The 17090-nt window shown below is 41.9% G+C and overlaps 1 protein-coding gene across 1 annotated transcript; it reads left to right on the top strand.

The window, feature by feature from the left end:
* Positions 1-5885: 5885 nt before the first annotated feature.
* Positions 5886-16346, top strand: LOC125433230 (CMP-N-acetylneuraminate-beta-galactosamide-alpha-2,3-sialyltransferase 2-like). Its single transcript, XM_048497712.1, has 6 exons — positions 5886-6180; positions 8968-9158; positions 11302-11481; positions 14314-14359; positions 15498-15617; positions 16083-16346. The coding sequence occupies exons 1-6, from the start codon at positions 5902-5904 to the stop codon at positions 16248-16250; spliced, it is 984 nt and encodes a 327-aa protein (XP_048353669.1). The 5' UTR covers positions 5886-5901; the 3' UTR covers positions 16251-16346.
* Positions 16347-17090: the final 744 nt, after the last annotated feature.

Below are 17090 nucleotides of genomic sequence, written 5' to 3'. Positions count from 1 at the left end.
GACCCAGTTCTCCAGATTACAGTCCAGTGCTCTTAACCACTCACGACACCACACTGGCTCTTAAAACTAGATCTACAGAATCAGAAAAAAAATGCATATGCAGAAAATGCAGAAAAAAAATAATACCTAACTTAAACTATGCAGTAGCCTACAATCCTATTCCATTACAAAAATGCCCTTCTGTTGTTGTGTTTTTAATCATTTTTATTTTATCATTTAGGAATACATATTAATTGGCAGACAGTCTGACTTAAAGTGGTTCCAGTAGTAACAATATGATCTGCCACCTCTATTATAAACAATGTACTTAACAAATGCGAATAATAGTTACATCAGAAATAGTGCTTTAAGATTCTAGTACATAAATATAATGCAAAAATATAGGTATAAATGCGCAATAATATCTTTACACACACATGCGCGCGCACATAAACACACATATAATAATAATAATAATAAATAGGTTAATAATAATCGTAAGCTATGCAGATAGCAATAAGGTTCTATTTTGAGGGTGGGAATTGTATAGGTATTGTATTAAAGGATCCTATATTTTATAAAAAGGATCAAGGCATTTTTTGTGTATTAGAGTGTATTAGAGCCCTTCTGAACTGCTCTATCCTACTACAGTTCTAATCCCTTCATGAAAATATCTTCCTGAACATTTCTGTTTTGCACATTCTGTGAAGTGATAATAGTGTTTGAAATTATAACAGTGCCATTTTACGAGGTGGAAGACACACCTCAGCAGCTGTGTTTGAACAGGCAGTGTTGATCTTACATGTTTGGAGGGTGGCACCTTCAGAAGGCCTTGGTCATAGTGTTAGTTGTGGCACTTTAAAGAATGACTAGCTTTTTGTTCTAGCACAAGCTGTTTGTTGATTATAGCCCACTTCATCAAATGCATGCATAAACCATACCTGTGTGGGTTCTCTAAGACTAAATCAGGAATAAAATTTGCAAGACAAGTGAATTCATCAAAATTTTAAAACTCAAAATTCTCTACCATTTTCTGCCACATTAAATATTCCTAGGCTTGCTGAGAGAGTCAGTGTGGTGTCGTGGGTGACATGTTCAACTAAGACTGGGGGAGCCCAGTTTAGATGCCCCTCTCGCACCATGGAAGCTTGCTGGGTGACCTTGGACCATTCACACTTTCTCAGCCCTGACCCTGGCTAGTATTTGGATGGGAGGCCTTCAAGGAATTCCAAGACTGATGTGGAGGCAGGCAATGCCAAACCACCTGTGAATATCTCTTGCCTTGAACATCCCACTAGATGGCCATAAATCAGCTGTGACTTCACTGCAAAAAAAGAAGTTTATTATGGAAAGCCCTGGATCCTGTTTCCATATCAGATTTGTATCTGAAATGCCTTTAAGAATAAGGCCGTTTCCGCATGGCCGTAAGGGCGCCTCCACGCCGGCAGGAATTCCGCCGGCGTGGAGGCGGAGGGGCCGCTCTAGCGATGCAGAGCATCGCAGATCAGCCTCTGGAGAGGGGCCGGGCAGGATGGCAGGCATGGCTCCGCATGGAGTCGCCTCTTTCTTCCCTTTCCCATGTACCTCTCGTGCCATGCGTCCTGCCTGGCCTACTCCCAGCCCCGCTTCACGCCAAGCCCTCCAACCTCCAGGGGTCGGAGGGACAGCCCGAGGGAGGGACTTAGGAGGCCGCAGGCAGGACACGGGACTGACTAACGAGAGGTATCATGGAAAGGGAAGGGGAAACAGCTGCAGCCTTCCCAGCGGCACTTGGTTACGCACCAAGCGCCACCGGAAGACTTCTTTTCTCAACAACAACCCTTTAAAGGGTTGTTGTTTAGGGCGGCCTGACACCGCCCTGGGGGAGGGAGAGCGCACAGCGAACAGCGAACAGCGAACAGCAAACAGCAGCCTGGGGGCGGCGTTTTTACCGCCCCCAGGCCGTCGTTTTTGGCCCGTGCGGAAAGGGCCTAAGAGTCAGTGCCCAGATCATAAACAGATGGGGGGTTTTTCATCTTAAAAATGCCTGCCCATTCCACCATTTGACATATCACGTCTTTGCCAGTATTGTAAAAAGTCTGGGCTTTGTACACAGAAAAGAGAGCTTGCCCAAGATGATTTTGATACTATTTTTGCAACAATTAAATACATTGTTACAGTTTCATTTTGTGAATCCTGTATGCTTTTCTATAATCATAAATAATATCAAAATACATTATGTGATTCTTGTTTAAATTGTCCATCCCATAAGGATGTGGAAACAATTTCATAATGATCAGTGTTCATTAATGGTAAAAGCTGTAAACACCTTCTCTTCTTTTTATTAAACAGGCTGTTAATACTGATTGCTGGAACAAGGCCAAAAGTATACCAAAAGTATAAAGCTCAATTCCCATAAAGTATAAAGCTCAACTCCCATAAAGACATCAAACTTAATGACATATCTGCATTATATATGGAAAGCCATTCACTGCTATGGAAGGTATTTTCCCTTCTACCGCTCACATGTGAAATTGCATGTGTGAGATGAAATGGGAAAAGTAAACTCCTGATTTTGGAGCATCTTGAGCATCTTGAGACCTAAGCCAGCTGAAAAAATCCCTCAATCTCCATGTTAAAAATAAGAGTCTGAGGCAGTGGTGTAGCTGCCACGGGAACATGTGGGGACATGTGCCCTGGACGCACGCCAATTAGTCACGTGGGGGGTTGCAAAATGGCACACCACATGAGCAGCCTGGGAGCAGGAAGCAGTGCAGCTACAGCTGGAGCACTCCATCCGTGGCCGTGCTGCTTCCCTCTCCGAGCAGGCTGCTAGGTCTCTGGCCAGCTGGAGGCCAAGCAGCCTGCTTGGGCTCCAGGAATCGGTGCTGCTGGAGCTCAGCCACAGTCACGCCACTTCCCTCTCCGAGCAGGCTACTCAGTCTCCGGCCAGCCAGAGACTAAGCAGCCTGCTCGGAGAGGGAAGTGGCATGGTCATTTTATTACACAAGGTACCGTAAAGCCTCCAATAATTCCCTATACCCGAGGCCCATATTCCATTAAAAGCCCTAGCAAATGAAATAGCCGAGCAACATCTTTTAAAATTTTCCAGAGACAGGGGGACCTGATGCCGTATGGTGGAAGTGATCACTGAAAAAGCAAAAAGGGAAACAAGCAAATTGGCCAGGACTAGAGTTTCTAGGCATGGCTTGGCAACCACTTTTCTTTCTTTCTTTCTTTCTTTCTTTCTTTCTTTCTTTCTTTCTTTCTTTCTTTCTTTCTTTCTTTCTTTCTTTCTTTCTTTCTTTCTTTCTTTCATACTGCCTGTTCTTAGATCAAGGAACAATAAAACCATAAAATTTAAATAGGTAAAAACACTATGGGCCAGGATTTGTTTTAATCGAAATAAACTGGACTATACATCCCAGGGACGCTCCATCCTCCACACAACCCAGTGGTGGGTTAAAATCGAAGCCAAACCTAATGAGTTGGGCATTTCCTTGGAGAAACTGCTAATGTTAACAGAGCAGGAGGTCTATGGGGCTATCAAGAAGAGACTTTTTGATAGAGAGTTTCAACAGATGCTAGAGGAAGCTAATAAAACCTGTTCCCCGATCTCTCTGGGAATACCTGTGGATAGATTAATTGTAGCCCAGTACCTTTATCTCCTGGTTGAGGCCCGGTGGCATAGAGCAATCACCTTAGCTAGGTGTGTAAAATGCCCTGCCTTCTTCCCCTTAGCCCTTGGACCCCACCTTGTGAATCCTTACACATAAAGAGAAAGGGAAATGCCCTGTGTAGCATGGGTTCTGTGGAAACAGTATCTCCAGTATGCTGTTGAATTGTCCTTTTATGAGATAGGTAGGAAGAAGCCACATAATCCCCCTTCCCGTAATGTGGAAGTGAAGGCATTACAGATAAACAGAAGGTTATATATCTTTTAAACAGCCACAACTATGAGCTGTTGGAAGCGGTGGCTAAATTTTTAAATGGTGTTATTTTAACTCGTCAGAAGTTGTAAAGGCTGTTATTATCTTGCTAAGTTAATCTTAAACTATTTATATGCCATTAAAGGTATTCGAAATCGAAATAGGTAAAAACACTCCCTTCAACTCTTCTCTGAAGCCTCTAAAAATGAGCAACAATGAAAGTATATTGAAGGTCAGTGTCCTCTAAGAGGAACTAAACCTCCTTCTCTAAAGTTGCTCGAGAAAACATGGAACATTTATTAAAACACGATACAATTCATTTTAGCTTCAGTTGGGACACATTAGGGTACTGCAAAAGGATATGTACCAAGGAACTCACTGACTGAAGGGAGCAGGGCCATAGCCTGTCTGAAAAAGGGATCATTAGTAGACCCAGCAAAACCATGGCTTGGTAATCAGCAGGAGACCCAGGGTGTGGGGGTGGGCACACCACACCACATGGGGGCACCATCAGCAAAGACATGACATCACATCCAAGGAAAACCTGGAAACGCTTCTCCAGGAATTGCCTGTCACTTCTGGGTTTTCCCAAAAATTGACATAACTTTTTGGCATTTTTCTGCTATCACGATTCTGAACGCTGTCAGGAAATGGAAGCTGGGCAGCTCAAGTGTGGTCATTATGATGTAGTGGTGTAGAGCGTTGGACTAGTATCTGGAAGACCCAGGTTCAAATCCTCACTTGTGCCGTGGAAGCTTGCTGGGTGACCTCGGGCCAGTAATATTATCTCAACGTAATCTACCTCACAGGGTAGCTGTGAAGATAAAATGGAGGAACAGAGAACAAGTATGGTACTTTGAATTCCCATTGGGAATAAAGGCGGGGTACAAATGAATAAAATAAAATGAGTTTTAAAAGTCAGTACAGGTTTTACAACAGCACTGTGTATCTATTTAGGTAAAATCTATGCACACTTCATCTGAGAACGTATCCTTCCGATTCCTCTAAATCACCTTCTCAAACATGAATATGATTGCTGCCGGAGACAGCCAGATTCTGCCATTTCCCACACAACTCCTTCTGCTTCTATTTTCTCATAATGTGAGCTGTTCTTTAGCGCAGAGCTGTCTGTGTGATTGTTATTGCTTAAAAGAAGCTGTGGTAATAACACTACTCTGACTGGACATCACCCACTAGGAACCAATAAAACCAGCCACATAGTAGCCTTAAAGTTTGGATGAGTTTTCTACACAGGGTCCATCATGATCTAACACATTAAACTCCATGAAGAGCTTTTGAAGAGTAGTGGACTCATTTGGCATATCAATATAATTTTTACCTTAGCTATGTTAAACAAATGTCAGCATGAACAGTTATGCTAAACCACACAGTACGATAGTACTATCAAAGGAGGACAAAGTTACTTTGGGGTGGCTACAGGAAGTTGACTTTCTGGCTATACCAGTACAATAGTGTTTTTGCACTTTTGGCAAGGCCCCACTTTTCATGCCCCTCTCCTGACCTTGCTAAACTTCCTGTAGTATTGAGGTATCTCGGTGTGCAAGAGAGTTCCTTGGAGAACACTTCACTTTGTGATGGCTACATGCCACAATTTTTCAAGTGAGTCTGCAACAGCTCTGCCATCTCACAGTTTGTTTCACCATTTTCTTACTTTTAGTTTGTCCCTCTCCAAATTCTTTGTCGTCCTGCTTACCCCATTCTCTCTGCTTCCTCTGTCATTCTCTCTCACACCTTTTTTGCTAGTTTGCAGGACTGGCCCTGGCTGAATTTATGGAGAATGAATAGAATATACCATTCCTTTCTTTGTCTGTTGGTGAGGTCCAAAGTTTCCTTCTTTCAGGCGCATTCTCTCTAATCAACAAGTCGTCCAGTCATCTTATATGAGAACAAAGGTCAGTATGAACAGTCGTGCTGAACCACACAGTATGACAGTTTTGCCTCCCACAGAATACTAAACTATACAAAATACCTCCTGAATAAGCCAAAGTGCAGAATGCTATGTCGGAAAAAGCAGTGGGGTGTGGTAGCCCTGTGCCTTGTGGTTTCCATTTGGAAGATTTACAAGTCAGTGTTCCTGGGATCCTCATCTTCCTCAAACAGCATTGCCGAATGGTCAATAGAGTCATTCTTGGAGGGAAAACCTTGTAACCCTAACAGATGTTTCAGGAATAGCAACTCGGACTGGTTCTGTGAACGCTTTGAACCCTCAGTAAACTGCCTGCTGCATCCTGAAAATCCAGACGTCCCCGCAAAGACCCAGCAATGGTGGCTGGTGAGTATTTTATCATAATATCGGCTAGTTTATTAAAGAAATAGACAAAAATGAGATTTTTTAAAATTTGACAGCCAGTGTGGCTTAGTAATTAGCGTGTCAAACTAGGATATGGGAGACCTGGATTCAAATTTGGAAGCAGCCGTGAAGATTGATGGGTGACCTTGAATTAGCCACACTCTGTTTCAGTATAACCTTCCCCACAATGTTTTTGTGGAGATAAAATCCAGAGAAGAACCATGTATGTTACCTGGGCTCCTTGAAGGAAGGGCAGCGAACAAAGGGGGGAAAGATCAGTACGTGGCAAGGAAATACAAAGTCTGACAGCACACACCTAAAAGAAGGATGTTTTTAGTTGTTTTAAATAGTTTATATAAAGCTATTTAACATTAAAACTTTAATATTTCACATATATATGAAATAAGTACTTTGTAATGTGGCAAATATATTCCATAACAATTGTGTGTGTGTGTGTGTGTGTGTGTGTGTGTGTGTGTGTGTGTGTGTGTGTGTGTGTGTGTGTGTGTGTGTGTGTGTGTGTGTGTGTACACACTATATACCAGAGGTGTCCAACTCTGGCGCTTCAGATGTTCATGGCGGGCTGATGGGAATTGTAGTCCATGAACATCTGAGGCGCCAGAGTTGGACATCCTTGCTATATACTATATATAGTAGTTGTATATATAGCCTTTCTGAGAACCCTGGCCTGGGTGGAAAGGGGGCATAATTTTTTAAAAAATAAAATATTTTAAAATAATAAATTCGTGCTATGACACCATCCAAGTGGAGGAGATAAGCCATGAGAATTTAGTAGAAGCATGAGTAACAACTTTACACAAAGAAAACTCTTGTGATTTTATAGCAGCTTAGTAAACAGAAGCCAGATAGAAGCAGTTTCTTCTTACTACTGTGATGGAAGCATGAGCACTGACTGCACCTGGCTAATGTTGTCCCTTTTATTACACAAGCCTTGGGGCTTCTCTTGTATGAACCATTAGCCACTGATACCCAGGCATGTCATGGTGAAGTTTTGTAACTTGGTCTAAAAGGGGTTGCTCAACATCCTCGGTGCCTCCTAAGATTCTTGCTTGTATGTTGCAATTGAATAAGCAGCTCCATTGTAGTCAAAGCACCATCTCTGCTGCTATACTAGCTGCATGCTGGAAATGAATTGTAGACCAAGGAAGGCAGGGACATGGGAGGTTTGTTGTCAGTCATCAGCATGACATCACTTCCAGGAAAATCCAGAAGTAATGTTATCCATCTCTAGGAACTGGCCAAACCTCTATGAGTTTTCAGGAATTTCAAGAGAGGAGTGGGAAAACTTGGACATGACATCAGTCCTCTCTAGGAACTGACTGAAACTCTGGTTTTATCATAGAGTTTCAGTCAGTTCCTAGCAGGGTATGACAACACTTGTAGATTTTCCCCAATGTCATGCCAGCAGTGAATAGTTGTTTTTAAAATTTTATTCTTTTTCCTGTTGCCACTCTGAGTGGTAGAAGGAAATATAAGTGAAAGGCTGGAAACTATCCTCCGCAGATACATTCCATCCCATGTATATAATCCCATCAGTCATGAAAACCACTGTTAACCCAAACAGTACCTGCATCAGGCATATCAAGTGGAGGGCATATTTTACACAAAGAACTAGATCGCAAGTTCCTGAGCAAAATTGATATTTTTACTGTACTGTCGTGAAATGGTTTCAAAACTATATATGTGGAGATAGTTTTGAGCTTTTGCTTGTATTTCCTTCTACTGAAAGCCTGTAGGTCAAAGGCAGCCCATGAGGGGGTTTTCAAGTAGTAAGGCACCAGGCACAGCAACTATCAATCTCCACACACACCCAGCCATCGACCTCACTGCACATGACTGCGGTAGTGCAGGCTCCACTGTATTGCATACTGGATGTCCCATTCTATTGACGGTACTTGACCATGTAATCCACCTTGAGTCTCAGCAACAAAAATGGGCAATAAATAATGAAAAAATTTAGTCTGTTGTATAAAGCAGATCCCCCTTTGGCAGAATAAGTCCCCAAAGAAGACAATAATAAAAGCAAAATAATTTATTCAATAAGTAATTTTATTGCCCTAAAAGGTACAGAATATGAAAAATGGGAGAGTTGAGATGAAAGCAGAAGGCAGCAGAGGTAGACTGTTCAATTTGTAATAACACCATGGCAGTTTACTTTTGACAACCCAATAAAACCATTCACACTGCATAGTCCCATTGTTTAGTGCCAGTATTTTAAACTGAATGTCCAGTTAGTTGGAGAGAAGAGATGGATGAGGAGTTGCCCAGAAGGGACCAGAAGATGTGGTGCGGCCAAAAGGAAAGACTTTCAGAAAGGAAGGGAAAAGCCTTTTTTTAAAGGCAGTTTTGTGTGGGAGGCCAGCTCCATTCAACATAAAGATCCAAGGGGACTGTGAATCAATACCCCAGCACTTCCTGTCAGGCCTTCTTTGTAGAGTAAAGCTCTGTGGGGTCCTAGTGCTGGTGAATGGAGAAAAGGCTGGCTGGAGAGTGAGTGTGAGTGCAGTGGCTGGATTTGAGGAGGGGTGTTTAGCCTCAGTGTTTGGGGAGGGGGTGGGTTGGAGAGGGCTTGGGAGGGTGCTGCTTGGTGTAGCCACTGACCATGGGCTACACTTTGGCAAAGCACCTCAAATGGGTTTCAAGGAATGTCTCAATTCTTCATTAGCAACTACACTTCTCAGCACCCAATACTCTGCTAGTTTGGGGTCTGAACTTCCCTACTGGCTTTTTTTGTTTTTGCTTCATGAGAAACTGCAAAGATCTCGGAATGGGAACCAGCTCCAAGAGATAATAAAACATCTGTTTGACATCCTTTCATCTCCCACTGCTAGAGCTCATAATATTACCCACTGTGGAACATGTTCTGTAGTTGGAAATTCAGGGAATCTGAGGAGCTCCAAATATGGTAAAAAGATTGACTCTCACGATTTTGTGCTGAGGTAAGTGGAAAAGAGTGCATGTTCTTTTGGGTGGCTTTGTACATTATAGCAGTGCAAAAGTGTTGGAAAAGTTTGAGTGGCAGAGACTTTTCTCAGCTGCATATAACAATTTTGAAAGTTACACTTATGAGGAAGATAAGTGCATGAAGGAAAATGAGGCACCAGAATAATGAAAGGATGAATATGATGAAACTAACACATACTTAGGCTTTATGAATATGGAGGATAGGTCTGTCAGTGGTTACTACACTAAACGTGGTGACTCCATATTCAGAGCCAGTCAATTTATGAATCCCAGCAGTGGTGTAACTAGGCAAACTGGAGCCCTGGGCAAAACCTGAGTTTGATGCCCCCCCAGGCGCATGCCCAATGCAACGCGCACCCCCCCTCCTGTAGCTACGCCCAGTGGCGTATCTAGGCAAACTGGAGTTTGGCGCCACCCTCACCCACTGTGACCAAGCAATGATTTTTTACACCAGGTTGTTTCAAAGTCACCATCACATTATAGAACATGCCCCAACTCACAAATCTGAGCACAGCAATAAGCCATGCCACACAGCAGAAATAATTTTTTGAAAACATTTTCAAAATGCTTTCAAAATGTTTTATTAACTGCTATGAAAACATTTTATGGTGTTGTATCCAGTACCCCCAATTGGGGGAAACAGCATCACTTTCAATGTTTCAAAGGAGAATCTGGGCTCCCTAGTTTAAACAAGTGATGCTGGAATCCACCCCCAAATAGCATCATTTTCAATGGTGTTTAAACTAGGGAGCCCAGATTCTCCTTTTAAATCTACCTTAAAGGGAGAATCTGGGGTTCCCAGTTTAAACAACATTGAAAGTGATGCTATTTGGGGGGTTGATTTTCCCCCACCCTGAAACAGCATCACTTTCAATGTTTAAACTGGGGACCTCAGATTCTCCCTTTAAATCCATGTCAAAGACGGGGGGATTTAAAAGGAAAATCTGGGGAAATTTGGGAGGTGCCTGCTGTCAGGGGTGCAATTGTTAAGCTAGCAGCACCAAACTTTCAGGTTATCTTTAGGAGACTCCCCTAATGATACCACCCAGGTTTGGTGAAGTTTGGTTCAGGGGGTCCAAAGTTATGAACCCTCAAAGGTGTAGCCCCCATCTTCTGTTAGCTCCCATTGGAAACAATGGATGATGGGGCACCCCCTTTGAGAGTCCATAGCTTTGGACCCCCTGGACCAAACTTCACAAAACCTGGGTGGTATCAGTAAAAGAGTCTCCTGATTATACCTCCCAGGTTTGGTGAAGTTTGGTTCAGGGGGTCCAAAGTTATCGACCCTCAAAGGTGTAGCCTCATCTCCTATTAGCTCCCATCGAAAACAATGGGGGATGGGGCACCCCCTTTGGGAGTCCATAACTTTGGACTCCCTGAACCAAACCTCACCAAACCTGGATGATAGCATCAGGAGAGTCTCCCAGAACATCCCTGAAATTTTGGTGTTGCTAGCCTTAAAACTGCGCCCTCTGCAGGCCAAAAATGGAAAAACACTGAAAATACAAAAAATCCCACAAACTTGCGCCCAGGGTAACTGCCCACTTTGGCCAATGGGAGGAACGCCTCTGAATCCCAGTGTCAGGAGGAAACCTCAAGGAAGCCTTAGCTTCTATATTTTGTTGTTGGACTGGCAAAGGAACTCATTTGAAATGGCATGCTGAACTACATGGACCATGGGTCTGATGAAACAAAGCTGCTGCTGCTATTATTATTATTATTATTATTATTATTATTATTATTATTATTATTATTATTATTATTATTATTATTACTATTATTATTATTATTACTACTACTACTACTACTATCATCATCATCATTATTCTTATTATCCTTATTATTATCCTCTATCATGGGTTATAATGGGTAAGAATAGCTACTGGGAATAATAATCCCAACCACATTTATAAATTCTGAACTCACATTTGCACAATTGAGTGAAAATTCTTGATGTCGTTTTTTTAAATCTAACCTTTGTGCCACCCCCAACCACATTCCATAGCCTTGGAAATTTACATCCTAGTCAACTGGAAAGCAATACTTCAGCTGTCTCCATGTAATTTGCATGGTTGTCTTGAATAGAAATGTCTGATGACCTTTATTATATCTCCTCAGGATGAACAAAGCACCCACTGCAGGCTTCGAGGAAGATGTTGGAGCAAAAACCACTCACCATTTCATGTATCCAGAGAGTGCTATCAACCTCAATCCTGGAGTCCATCTGGTGCTGGTTCCATTCAAACCTTTGGATCTAGAATGGCTGACCAGTGCTCTTTCCTCAGGAGATATTCAGTAGTAAGTACATTTGCTATCCAAGTGAAGCACAAGTAGTTAGGCATTCATTTTGTAATGACAAGAGTTCAGACACCCATTCATTAAGGCACAATGTTACTTGGACAATGTACTCACCAAACCCACACATATTCGACACATTTCTAGGGACTAGTTTCATTCAGTGCAGTTTGGGGAAAAAATCAGTATTTGGAGGAGGGGGATACCTGGGAGATGAAATACCTGGGGATACCTGGGAGATGAAAAAGATTAGTATTCCCAATTTTCTGGGTTCCGAAAATTAGTATTGAAACCTTTTTTCCCCTTCAGGATTCTGATATTAATTGACTTCATTATTCCTTGTGGGGAATCTTTCCAAATTGTTGGAAGGAATGTTTTTTGAGCAGCTGCATCAATCCTGCAGTGGAGCTGCTGACACCTGTTCTTTAAGTAACCTCAACATTTCAATCCTCTGCATAAGGTACTCCTAGTCGTCGTCCATCGTTTGCTTGGGGAGAGGATTTCACGCTTTCTCTAAGGCAAAGAATAGCTTATGGCACAAGAGCAAGCAAAGCAACCCCTGGCTGAAAACCTCTCAAAGCTGACAGAACTAGAAACCCAAATAACCAATGTAGAACTGTGGAATCCTGGCAGTATTGTGGGACAATGTGGCAAGCATAATGCAACAAATGTACATCCTGAGAACCTAACCCAATTATCAAGCCAGAGAATCATCCAAGCAGAACCAAAAAGGACCCCCGAGGCAAGCTGAACAAATGTTAAATGAGAGAATCTGAGCCAATTTACAACTTGAGAATCAAAGGCAATGTCAAACTTGAGAATCCATCATGAAAAGAAAATCTGGCATGAAGTAACTTGCTCAAAGTGTACAATATTGCAAGACACACGCACACACCCAAATTGAGAAGAACAGAATCAAAGCAAAATCCACATGGCAAGTTCCCAAGAAGACACAGACACACCAGAAAATAATAAAGGAAAATGTATTGGGGGTCTTAAAACATTAATATTTCAGGTTGTTTCTAAATATTTCTGGGATTTTGGGGGATCCATATCCCAAAAATCCTGGATACCACCCAGAGACCAAATTATATCCAGATAATTCTTTGCAAGGAGGAAGACTTGTTCTTGGCTGACCTTGGATTCTCTCTGTGGAAAAATATTGATAGCATGCCTGTAGATTACTGATCACTCACTATGAGGCCCCTTCCGCACATGCAAAATAATGCGTTTTCAAACCACTTTCACAACTGTTTGCAAGTGGATTTTGCTATTCCGCACAGCTTCAAAGAGCACTGAAAGCAGTTTGAAAGTGCAGTATTCTGCATGTGCGGAATGAGCCTGAGCTTTAAGCAATATGGTAAACCTGGACCCACAATGGTCTTGTCTTGAATTTGCTCAATTTTTTGGCATTAAAACATGGCTGGACTTGCTAGCAACAAGCAGGATAATTGATCACCATCCAGGAAAAAAACTATTTATGCCTTCTTTTTCCTCTTCTCAAAAAATGTATTTTGTTTTGCTCAAAATTCTCCCCAGACTTCTAATTTCAATACAGGAAAGTTCTGAAATATATTTTTAAAGATAAACCTGTCAAAATAACAAATGAAGAAACAGTTATGCTTTCCATCAGCAGCAGGAACTGCACACGTGCAAAGCCAGACCTTCTTTCAGCATCAATATCTCAGTCCAGTTTTGAGAAGTTTCATGTGCTCAACCCAATCTATCATTAGTTTTTAGAGCAGCATAAACACCTGTAATTCCAGGATGAATATCTTGGATGCATGATTTGACTGCTTTGCTTGTTGTAGTAAGAATTGGGCTGTTGCTTCTTCATCTGGCAAACAGGATAATCAGGATGACAAAGAACAAGAGCAGGGGTCTTCAAACTATGGCCCTCCAGATGTTCATGGACTACAATTCCCATCAGCCCCTGCCAGCATGGCCAAGTGGTAGGGCTCATGGGAATTGTAGTCTATGAACATCTGGAGGGCCATAGTTTGAAGACCCCTGAACAAGACTCTCAGTATCAGATCAGTGATACTTTGGCCCTGGGCTCTATTGCCACAACTAATCACATCTTGAGCATCTCCAACAGCTTTGCAATTCCTGACTTTCCACATGTGTTTTCCTGTGTCCCTTGAAGGGAAGGCTGTTCTGTTCCACAAGCAAAACTGATTTTGGTGCCCTGTGCCTGGCCAGAACAGAGTGGGAGAGTCACAAGCAAGGTTCAACCGTTCAAACAAAAGGTTTAATATTTTAAAGAATGGAGACCCTAACTCCACCCAGAGTCTAAAATAAAGTACTTGCTTGACTGGCCAGTAGAAGCTGTAGACTTTTGTTCTTTCTTTGACTGCTTCCAGGAAAGTCCACTTCTTTAAGTTCCTTGAGTCTTTATCAGGCTACTATTCTCTGTAGACTTCAACTTTGTGCTCTCAGTACACCTTTGACGTGGCAAAATACTGCTGCCTCCTAACTCCTTGGGCACCTGTACTGAACTGTACTGTACTGAACTGAGTTAAACAGGGGCATTGCTGGGAGACTGGTGCTGACCAGACTGCCTCTTGGGAAACTTCTTAAAGGGACAGGGGCTAACTAAAATTCCCTCCCTTTGGAGACTATACAGAGGACTAAACCAATGCTATCTATGGGAAACTTATACTTAACAATGAAAATAATAAAAGCTTATGTGGGGGCATGACAAAGGTCTTCTTCTGCCTCCATTCTCAAAGCTTTTATTATCACCCAAAGTAGAGCAAAGAGGGGAAGGCTTGAGAGCAGTTCAGGAGCAAATCAGAAATTTGTGAATATTAAATCCTTCCATTTCTTCCATAGCACATATGAAAGAGTGAAACAATTCATCAAAGCAGACAAAGACAAGGTGAGTAGATGAAGGTAGCAATACTTTGTTTCAAGTAGCAATACTTTGTTTCAAGTAGCTCATGATGTCCTCTTTTGTGGAATGTTTGTTCACTATACTTACTTACACTAAGGAATGTTTGTCCAATTCATTAAGCAGCCAAAATATTTGGGCAGAGTGAGGATTCTGGGAAAGAAGAATGTACCTTGAAGTGTTGGAATGAAGCAGCCCTAGGCATTCTATTTTGAACTTATTCAGAATCTTTATTCCCCACTTTTCTCCCTGAAAAGACCCAAAGCAGCTTATAATAGTACAAAAATATAATCAAAATGTTGCAGAAAAAAGTACAATTTAAATTAAAAAAAAACAAAAATAACCAGTTGTATCTTGGGCTGGTCCTGGATGAAATGGAACAGTTTATCCAAAGCTGCAAGTCAGGGGCCTTTTGTCAGTTGCCCCGGGGCTTTTGCCTCTGTCCATGCCTAAACTTCATACCAGGAGATAGGAAGTGCAAACAAAAAGCACAAGTCAGATGTTAAAGCTGGCATCTCAATTCATTCTTCCATAACTTTTCATTCATTCTTCCATAACTTCATTCTGCATAACTTTAACATATACTAGTCTTGCCCGCTTGTCAAAACATCAGCAGAATAAGTCTCTCTCTCCCCCACCACCTCTTGGGAGTTTTCAGTCTTTTGAGTCATATGAAGATCTATGTCTGAGAATTTAATTTGAGTTGCTATTTAAGATGACTCTTCATATGGATATTTTAAAAATATGTTCAAAAGTGACATAATAATGCCAATTTGCCTCAGAGGCAGTTGTGATAGCCGTGACAAGTTTTAGTTTAGAAAGGACTGAGGTGATTGCTCACACTGTGTGCCACTATCAGAGAGGACAGTTCAGCATTCTTTCTGCGAGGACTCAAGGAGATGCCTAACTTGGCCACAGTAGCTAGCTGTGTTTCCCCTGTGCATCCTTTCCTGCCTCACCAAAGGCACTCCTTTTGGTCCTCTCCAAATTTTCTCACCTTTCTTAAGATTATGCTAAGGAAGAAGGGTTGCAGTTGGTTGATGGTTGCAATAGCAGGAAAAAACGTATATAGGTTATGGCAGTACTTGAGAAATCGTCTAGATATTCATCTATTTCCTTCCCACAGATTCTAATAGTGAATCCCACCTTTCTGAAATACATCCATGATAAGTGGACCAAGAAACATGGGAAGTATCCTTCCACTGGATTGATTGCATTGATCTTCGCCATCCACACTTGTACTCAGGTATGTGTGGCGATATCTGTACCCTTATATCCTTGTTAACTACCCCGCTTTTGAAACTGGAAAGATAAACTATACATATATGCATCTGACCAATTCTAAAACAGTGCTGACTCTTTTCCATGAGGTGCATAATAATGCAAAGGTGTAACAGCTACAGGAATCTTGACACTTACCTGGATAGATTAGAATTTATCTGCTCTTTACATTCTCACTGGATACTTTTGCTTTCGTTTTGCTCAACAAAATTTAGACTTGGCTAATGATATTCTACCAGACAGCCAGAAATTAAATTAGCATGGTGCTGGAGGAAAGCTACATTTGAAATGCACAACTCCTTCTGGAAAAACAATGGCTTGTAATGCAGTTGGATATTTTTCATGTGGAAGATCACTGTAAAAAAACAGCGTCACCTATTAACAGAATGGCTGTAGATCATCTCATGATGCTTTGTGTTCTCTGTGGCAGGTCTCTGTGTTTGGTTTTGGAGCAGACAGCAATGGGAACTGGCACCACTTCTGGGAAGAGAACGATAATCCTGGAGGATTCCACAAGACCGGGGTGCATGATGCTGTTTTTGAACAAAGGCTGATTGAAAGACTAGCAACAGAAGGCAAAGTGGCCTTTTATAAATAGCTCGGGGAGAAAGGCAGCATGGTCTAGTCCAGACCTGGGCATTATATGGCCCGTATGAGTCACAAATAGTAAAAAATGTTAACATTTTGTCTACTATTGTTTTGAGAAATTTGTGTGAATGAATTACATTTTTTGGAAGGCAACCTCACTTTTTCATTGCATAACTTTAACATATACTAGTCTTGCCCGCTTGTCAAAACAATGCTATTTACTGCTTTTTTATATAAAGAAATACAATAAATATTATGCAGAATTGAGTTCAGCCTTTTGGCCTGGCTCTCCACAATATTTTCTGTTTCTTATGCGGCCCCATGGAAAAAATAATTGCCCACCCCTGGTCTAGTCCAATCTCATCAGAGAAGCTCAGAAGAGTCAATACTTGGAAGAGAGACATCCAAGGAAGACTCTGCAAAGGAAGGCTGTGACAAACCACCTCTGCTTACTTGCCTAGAGAGTCCCTTGCTTAAGTCACCAGAAGTTGGCTGAGATTTGATGGCATTTCTCTCTCTCTCTCTCTCTCTCTCTCTCTCTCTCACACACACACACACACACACACACACACACACACACACACACACACACACACACACACACACACACACACACACACAATCTACAAAATTGCTGTGTAGATATGCCACATAGGGTCTCTCCACCTTTTCTTGCTTCTGAAAGCATTCTTGTACAATGCGAGAATTGCTATTTGTTCCACACCTATGCCTTACCTAATTTTTAATAGAACTATGCACTCCTGCTTCTCTGAACATGGATGCAAGAAATAAGTACAAAAGCATTGCGCTTTGTTTTTTGTCTCAGCAGAAATTGTTGACAAGGCACCCC

The sequence above is a fragment of the Sphaerodactylus townsendi genome, linkage group LG05, assembly GCF_021028975.2.
Source record: "Sphaerodactylus townsendi isolate TG3544 linkage group LG05, MPM_Stown_v2.3, whole genome shotgun sequence".
Lineage (NCBI taxonomy): Eukaryota > Metazoa > Chordata > Lepidosauria > Squamata > Sphaerodactylidae > Sphaerodactylus > Sphaerodactylus townsendi.
The sequence above is the reverse complement of the archived record's forward strand: the minus strand, read 5'-3'. Positions and strand labels throughout refer to the sequence as shown.